Source organism: Triticum aestivum, chromosome 1A (genome assembly GCF_018294505.1).
Source record: "Triticum aestivum cultivar Chinese Spring chromosome 1A, IWGSC CS RefSeq v2.1, whole genome shotgun sequence".
NCBI classification, from domain to species: Eukaryota; Viridiplantae; Streptophyta; class Magnoliopsida; order Poales; family Poaceae; genus Triticum; species Triticum aestivum.
This window is the reverse complement of record NC_057794.1, coordinates 403903490-403911642: the sequence shown is the minus strand read 5'-3', so window position 1 is coordinate 403911642 and position 8153 is coordinate 403903490. Positions and strand designations below refer to the sequence as shown.

Below are 8153 nucleotides of genomic sequence, written 5' to 3'. Positions count from 1 at the left end.
GGGATCCTAATGGAGATGCTCTTACACTACTGCACGATTCCCGCTTTAGACCACTCGGCTACACAGCACCTTGTCTGCAAGATACAACCACTCTTATTAGAGATGTTTGTTTGTCGTGTGTATTACAGTTTCTTCGGTCTTGACCACATCATTTACTAAAAATATAGACTGACGCATTATCACATTTGGATGCGACCATCCTAAACTGATGGTAAAGCATAATTGATGTTTAGCCTGTCAAGCAATATATACTACTCCCTCCGTTTCTAAATATAAGTCTTTTTAAAGATTTTAATATGGACTACATACGGAGCAAAATAAGTGAATATGAACTATATACTACATTCTAAACTACGTTTATATACATCTGTATGTAGTTCATATTGAATTCTCTAAAAAAGACTTCACGTATTTAGGAACGGAGGGGGTAAATCGTACTCCCTCCCCGTTCCATAATTCTTGTCTCATGATACTAGCACATGTCAATTCTCATCACAATCAAGGGTGAATGAAATGCTCCAGCATTATAGAACTGTTGGACTGCATTGAGTAAAAACCATTCTGTCTCACGATAAGAGCTGGGCAAGGCCGCGAGGGCAAAATAGGGCAGCTGTATCTTATGTTACACTCATCTCATTTTGACAGACGAGGCTAAACTGTAGTACGACTACATCAACGAACATAAAAGCATGTCATCACTTCTCATCTCATTTTCAATTCAATTAGCATTACAAAAGTGTGAAATCAGCAAGCACAAAGACTCGGCAATCGCGCACCACCTTTTAGTGTTCCCGCAGGATTGCAACATGCTGGCTAAAACTTGACTCTGGTCACCAAATCACTTATTGTTTCCATCAAGCTGGTTTCGGAAATTTGGATATTGCCGATTTCTGAAACTTGATTCCTTTCGGAAATCCGAATAGTGCTGATCTCAGGGACTTGGTCACGTTGGAAACCCCGACCAGTTTGATTTATGAAACCCAATCATGACCAGACTTAGTTTCTATGTTTGCCGAGGAAAACCCTGACTCGTTCTGGCTTCTGGCCTTTTCCAGTTCTGCTGGCCAAAATTGTTCTCCATATTCATGGGAGCAAACGCTGCATCATAGGGAGACAGTAGATGAGCAAATTAATAAACACACCTGATAAAAAAGCTCCAGGAAAGAAACACCAACGAAACTTTACATGCAACACTACCTAACAGTGCAAAAAGAATTTGCAGGGTTGTGGTGTCGAGCAGCCATTGATATTTCACAAGAACCATGCAATTTTTAATTTTATGCAACCAATCAATAATGACAGGATAAACAAAATAATCCAGCATCAAGACATGATATTTACCTCGCTCTCTCATTCTCCTTTCTCTGTCATACTCAAACTTGTCACGAATTTGAGTAACCCTTTCCCATGTTTCACCCTGTTTGCTTTCCCCAAAACCAAGGTCCTGCAGTACAAACTTATAAGTGACAACACCTGTGACTCGCAAATGTAGTGTCATTGACACGGTTGTTTAATGATGCGGCAAAAGATACTCAAAGAACTGAGGATAAATGGAAGATCCAGATCAGGAAGCTACACAAATGTCACACAGATACATAATGTTTGGACAATTTAATTCATTTAGCCATGATTATTGTCGAGGATAATTTGTCGACGCCTGACAGCAGTACGGTAGTCACATGTGATTTATGCAGTCACGGGAACGTCACCTCAGGTCACCGAGGGGATCTAGAACATGATATGTCCAGGTTTGGGCCCCGCTTGCGTGGGTAATAGCCCTGCTCCTGCCTTTGATGGTATTATATGAGAAAAGTGTACAATGTCAACTAATATCAGTTACAAAGAGTAGATCCAGCAAGTTGATAGGCAACTCGACGGGCAATGGTGGTCGATCTAGGCAATATGCACCATGATCATTAGGGTTTCAAGAGCTCTGGATTGCTTGGCCCCTCTTGCGGGATCATGGACGCCTTTATATAGGCCCTGTATAAACCCATGCCGGTAGAGCCCCGTTTATACGGTATACACAGTGCTGGGGTATGGTAATTCGAGTTACTACCATCAATTACTCTTGTGCAAAGCCAATAGCATCATCTTCGTCCACAACCTTAAAGTTCAAACTACCCCATTTCCAAAATTAACAAGGTGTAATCGTCCTTGTAAACTGAGGTGCAACAATGTACTAGCTTGTTGTATACTAATTCAACATCAGATTTCCCAATAACTCTCATCACAATCAGGAAGTTGTATGGTCCAACTGAAGCACCCACACTGGCACCTATGGACATAGCCAAACATAAACTTCAGCAACGCACAGTGAAAACTAAGCTTAATAATTTAATTTGGATTTAAACACTTGAGCAAAGGTCCTGCTCAGTGTTTTTGTGACTGCGGGTGCTCACATACACTAGGGTCACAGAGGGAGGCCAGTCCAAAGAAGACAACAGGAGCAGCAGCAGCATTAAAAAAAGAGGGAAACACGGTCACTTTGTTCATGTCACTGGTTTCGTTGGTTTCAAAACACAACAAATCATTGATTAACTCTGTTAATTCTGTCATCTGTTCTAGGTGGGCTGTTTGGCAGGTATGGAGAGCGGGTTATCTTGAGACTCTGTTGGGTCTTTGCTACGTGATCATTCACCAATATGCATTTTTAGGTGGTAATCTTATCACGCCGAGGATTCAAAAGTTTGTGGAGATAAGACATGTCTATGCCTCAATTCGCCTGGAGCATATGAGAATAAACCTAAAGAGAGAAAAACTGGGAGAGTGTAAGAAGGTACACTGAGGATTTCTATTTTCTTTAATGGTTCATGCTAGATTTTGTTCAATTGTAGCAAAATCCAGGTAGCATATGGTAATATGGTACTTTTAGGCAGCACTTCCAGTAGAATAGATAGTACAAGGTCAAGACTGACCAACATACAGAGCACAACTACTGTTTCCATGTTACCTGATGTATGCCAAATTAAGATGCCCGAACAAGTACAAAATCTAGTTGGCTTTCCCACACATTCCCAGCAAAACGAGGTGGCTTTCCCACTGCCAGCTTTAAGGGCTTTCGGTGCAAGCCTAAATAATTCACTGAAACAGTTTACTCGGGTTTTTTCCAACAGATCTGTCAGCTCAAGTACTTTTCCTGCTGCCAACTAAAATAGCTTCTGGTAAGCATAAATAATTAGCTGAAACAGTTTACTCAGTTTTTTTCCAACGGTTCTGTCAGCCTGACTCCTAACGGTTTGCAGTATGTGAAGAATATCAGAAAAGCCCGGAGTATTAGCATGCAATCATGCTGCACTACAGCATTCAAGTTCCTGTGCATAACAAAATGGCATGCAACATGTATCAACAGTACAAGAGTAGATAAAATACCTTGTTTGGCTCTGCACTGGAGCTCCTTCTCCTGCTGCAATATAAAATTGAATATATGAGACCACTTGAATGAAGATATATTTGTGACGCTAATCTACTCATGACTAGTTGAAAAGATTGCTAAACATTTGGAAGCTGCAATAATCGAATAATGAGAGGAAAGTGCAAAGTTTGTAGTTCTACCCAATATTTATCACATGATTACATTTAAGTAAACTTGGGTTATGTCCTGAAAGAAACCAATTAAAATATATACTCCAAGATATATGTCCAAGTTGTTTCTTCAAGTTTATTAGCTGGGGGAGGGAGGGGCATGTGCACATCTTTTCATTAATTGGAAAAGCTACATCACTGAAGTTTAGAAAGGGCCGGTTCAGTCCATGGTATTTATATTTTGGCTGAACACATCTGTGAGATGACATGGCAGCCACATTGTCATCCAACGTCAGCACCCATTTTTCCTAGCTCACTGTTCAAGGCATCCAATAATGATCAGCACATAAATGGAACATGGGAACTGATATTTGAATTTTACAAAATTACTTTTTCATGGCAATGTATAATATATTGCAACACTTGGAAACAAGAAGATCAGCCACATATAGAGTGATGTCAACTCTGGCTCCTTTGACAGTTGAGCAAATAAATTAGATGCTATGACTTGGGCACTAGGATAGAAGGGGTGCTTATGTGGCATGAACACCATCATGTTATCTCATGGGTCTGTGAGTGACCCAAATTGGAAACATCAAAGACTAAAGTGGCCTATTATCCAAACTCGAGGGACCAACTTTGCTCATTAGTGTGAAATGAATTATAGAACTATTCAGGGTCTGCTACCTGTATGGTGAGAAGTCTAGATCATCTTCTTCAGCAGAGTCATAATTAGCACGATCTTCGGCAATCTTTTTTGAATAACCTTCATCCCAGTACAACCGTTCCCAGTTCTCTCTAAGTTCTTGGTACAGTTCCATATATTTTTTGCACCAGGTTTCATGTTCCTGTAAGTTTGTGATGGTTAAGTCTAATAATATGAAAGTGAATGGAAGTATTTGAAATCGCTAATAGGATCGAACTTTTGCATAATATAGTCATGTACCTACATAATATCAACAACTATTACATGAAAATGGAGGAAAAAGTTTCCCTTCATTTATTGATGCTAGCATTAACTCCGTTGTAAAAAAAATGTAATTAAGCAGCTGATTCCTGAATACAGCAATCCATTACAGGAGCTAGCCAAACAAACATAACAATTAAACACTCAAGTCATCTTTTCCAATTGGACAACATCAGAGAAAGGAAAGTGAGAACGTTGTAGTGCAAAACTAGGATTGGTATTTGGTCTAAATACTACATATTATCTTGTAAAGTGCTTCGGGATAGCCAGACATGAAATTGATATGAATGGTTCCTTATCTCTTGGATCCTGGATATCTTAAGTCTCAACTTAGGTCTTGTTTGGCAAGCCCTATCCCAACCAAAATGAATTGGGGGTTGGTAGGGGTTAGGTCAGGATCCCAGCAAGGATCAGGCATCCTAAACAAGGCCTTTACTATTAACAACTACTATGAAACATGAACAGCAAAAGGAAGTTGAACATTGCATCCCAAACAAACATCTCATCCAAAAATACATAGAATGGAGATAAGAACACAACATGAATCCAGAAACATGAAATAACTACAGTACAATGGGACTGTATGGCTTATTGTTTGTATAAACAAAGTTCTGAGGTGCCCGTATTTTTAATGAAGTTGGTCTCCAAGCAAAAGGCTCCACGTGAACTTGCAAGACAGAAACACCTCAACATCAGTAAAAGAGGTGTGGTGGTAGCCAAAGTTTAGTAAAAAACCAAGCAATGTTGTACTAAAGGTTGTGGCATGCCGCAAACAGCTAGAAAATTATTTTATATGAACCAGCGGCTGCAACACCCCAGTGGAAGCACTTACTAACACAGGGCTCACCAGAATCAACTAAGCATAGCCTATGTTATGCGTTGGCCCTCCGTTATAGAATTGGTTCAGTTTGTTTGTCCCCATCCAAAGCATGCATTGATCATGAAATTGCTACACGCAACATGTTCTTTGTTTTGCACATGTCCTCACCAAAGTTCTAAATGGCAGGCTATGGCAAATAGCGGCCAAAGCGTTAGCACGCTAAATTGGCGCTATAACGTGATGCCCCTCCAAACGCTATAGCACTGAGATAGCGCGCTATTTAAAACTGTGGTCCTCACAGTTAACATGGTATCTAACTATCAAGAGCAGATTAAATTATAGCAGGATAATGTGCTTCAGAATTTCTTTGTTTCTTATGGAACAAAGCAAAGGCACTATACGAGCCTGGAAAAGTTTTGGTCAAATAGTACCACATGTCGTTCATTTCATTCTATAACTCAAGTTGCATCTCATTCTAAAGCACATACTATGGTTCCAAACTTGTGCATGATAGGTGCCAGAATGGCCACATCATCTCTAATAATAGAGGAACAAATTTAGTTGATTCTGGTGGAACTCATACAAAATTCCCAACAAACATTAAATGGGTCCTGCCTAAAATCAACCGGCAGAAATCGTTTCATCCGACCTCATCCAAATCATTCATAAACGAATATAAAAAATAGCCAATCACAGTCAATTTGAGCCCAAATCCTGAGTCGAAAGGCCATGTTAGTTCATTGCTATCAAACATGAACAGTATGTCTGACAGAAAAGAAGGCAAATGGGGACGCTGCCACCAAATCCCAATGGAACCCGTTTCAAACTTTCAATTGGATACCCCACTAACGATTCACCTAATTTGTTGGTTTCGCTCGGAGCAATCATCCCATTTCGACCAGCCATACATAAACACCTAACAGCAGAAAAAATAAATCTAGGGTTGAAGGAGCAGCTACCACAGGCCAAGCAAGCGGTCAGAAGTGGGGAGGCGCGGAATATTTGCTAGGTGCGGCTGTGATTACCGAGTCCTTGAGGACGAGACGCGTGCGGCGCATGAACTGCTCGCGCATCTGCTTGCGTCGGCGGTTCGGGAGGTTGTCGCGCGGAATGGCGAAGCGCTCGCGGTGTGGCACGCCCTCCCCGATCTCGTGCAGCTCGCCGTCCACCGCCCACCACTCCGACTTCTTCGCGCCCATCACGGCGGCTGGGCGGGCCTTCTGCGACCAGCCAGTGCCGCCGGTGACGAAGCCGCCCCGGCGGTGCGCCCACCGCCGCTGGGTGTACAGACACCGCAGCATCCTTTGGGTCATGAAATTGCTTCGTCCCCTGTCCCCTCTTCGGTCTCAGGGTTTAGCTCGGTGCGGAGTAGGGCCAGGAATTATTAGGAGAGATAATTTTTTTGTAGGTTTTTGTTTTTGCCACTCTAGGTATTTTTTCTCCAAATTTTCTTATGCCACTCTAAGAAAATCTCCGACCGTTGGCCCCCCAAGCGGCTTGAAAAATCGCCGTGTGGGGGCGGACCGGCAGTAAAATCAGCCTGGGGGACAAATTTTCGGCGAAACAGTGCATTACATCGGCGAACTGAAATAGTTTCTTACATAGATAAAATACTTAAAAATAAATAAACGTGACTACAGGCCGAATAAGGCACCGAGAGAGGCGAAGTCGCTGCCGTCGCCTCCGCCGCCGCCGTTGTCCTCGTCGTCCTTCTCCTCCTTCACACGGTCGCCCGTGCTAGACCCCTGCCCGGCGTCGCCCTGGTGGACCGGTGGTGGCGGCGCGTCATCGTCGCTGTCGTCGAGGACGACGACGCCTCCCTCTTCCCGGCCACGGCGCCGAGCCTCGAACCGCTCGTAGGTGAGGCGCTGGCGCTCCAGCTTCGTCCGCGCCCAGTCGTCACGTGCCCACTTCAAGGCCGTCGCGTCGTCGAGCTCCTCCTTAACGCCGCCGGCAAGCCCTGGCTCCGTCTTCACGGCGGCGAGCCCCGGCTCCGTCTTCGGTTTGACGTAGCGCGGAGAAGCCGAGGAGGAGGCGCGCCCGCCACCCTTGTTGATGACGATGCGGGCGTTGCGGGTGCGCCGGCCGAGCGGCGTCTCTGCTGCGTGGGTTCGGCCTTGACGTTGAACACCGCCGGCGAGCTGGAGGAGTGGGAAGAGGTGTGGGAGGAGGAGTGAGAGGAGGAGCCGAACCTCCTGGGCATCCATTGCCCGGCGCTCCAGCGGGGGATCGGAGCGGCGGCCGCGGCAGGGTATGCCAACGGCGGGTCATTGCCGCCCTCGAGGTACTGGAGTACCTTGTGGAGCGTGCAACTGGGGGCGCCCCACCATAGGCGGCGCCCCTCGTTGTTCTTGACGCCCCCACCATCGTTGCCTCGTTGGTGGACGCCAGCCGTTGCGCCTGTCGGCGCTGAAAGTACGCCGCCCACAACGCATGGTTGTCAGCGGCGTACCGCGGGAGGGTGCGCTGCTTCTCCGGCAGCGACGCCCGCACGCGATCAACCTCAGCGGGAAGAGGTCGGGGCGTGCGTCGACGTCGGGCACCGGGGGAATGGGGACTCCACCAGCGCTGAATCTCCACCCCTGATACGTCTCCATCGTATCTACTTTTCCAAACACTTTTGCCCTTGTTTTGGACTCTAACTTGTATGATTTGAATGGAACTAACCCGGACTGACGTTGTTTTCAGCAGAATTACCATGGTGTTGTTTTATGTGCAGAAAACAAATATTCTTGGAATGGCCTGAAAATCCACGGAACATCTTAGAAAAAATAAAAAAAAATCCTCGCCAAAGATGAAGACCAGGGGGCCCACAACCTTCTCACGAGGGTGGGGGGCGCC

At 44.9% G+C, this 8153-nt stretch overlaps 1 protein-coding gene across 2 annotated transcripts; it reads right to left on the bottom strand.

The window, feature by feature from the left end:
• Positions 1-524: 524 nt before the first annotated feature.
• Positions 525-6668, bottom strand: LOC123053175 (uncharacterized). 2 transcript variants are annotated; one of them, XM_044476601.1, is made up of 5 exons: positions 6338-6668; positions 4213-4373; positions 3373-3403; positions 1342-1444; positions 525-1098 (listed from the first exon to the last, which is right to left on the bottom strand). In XM_044476601.1, the coding sequence occupies exons 1-5, from the start codon at positions 6623-6625 to the stop codon at positions 1004-1006; spliced, it is 678 nt and encodes a 225-aa protein (XP_044332536.1). In that variant the 5' UTR covers positions 6626-6668; the 3' UTR covers positions 525-1003. The 2 variants fall into 2 exon arrangements, with proteins under 2 accessions (XP_044332536.1, XP_044332531.1); XM_044476596.1 differs by having other exon boundaries at positions 3373-3406; positions 6338-6665.
• Between the last annotated feature and the right edge of the window lie 1485 nt (positions 6669-8153).

Coding starts and splice junctions, on each gene's coding strand:
- LOC123053175 (XM_044476596.1), bottom strand. CDS start 6,625: ATGACCCAAAGGATGCTGCGGTGTCTGTACACCCAGCGGCGGTGGGCG. Junction 4,374..6,337: donor GTCTCGTCCTCAAGGACTCG/GTAATCACAGCC, acceptor ACAAACTTACAG/GAACATGAAACCTGGTGCAA. Junction 3,407..4,212: donor CTAGACTTCTCACCATACAG/GTAGCAGACCCT, acceptor TTTATATTGCAG/CAGGAGAAGGAGCTCCAGTG.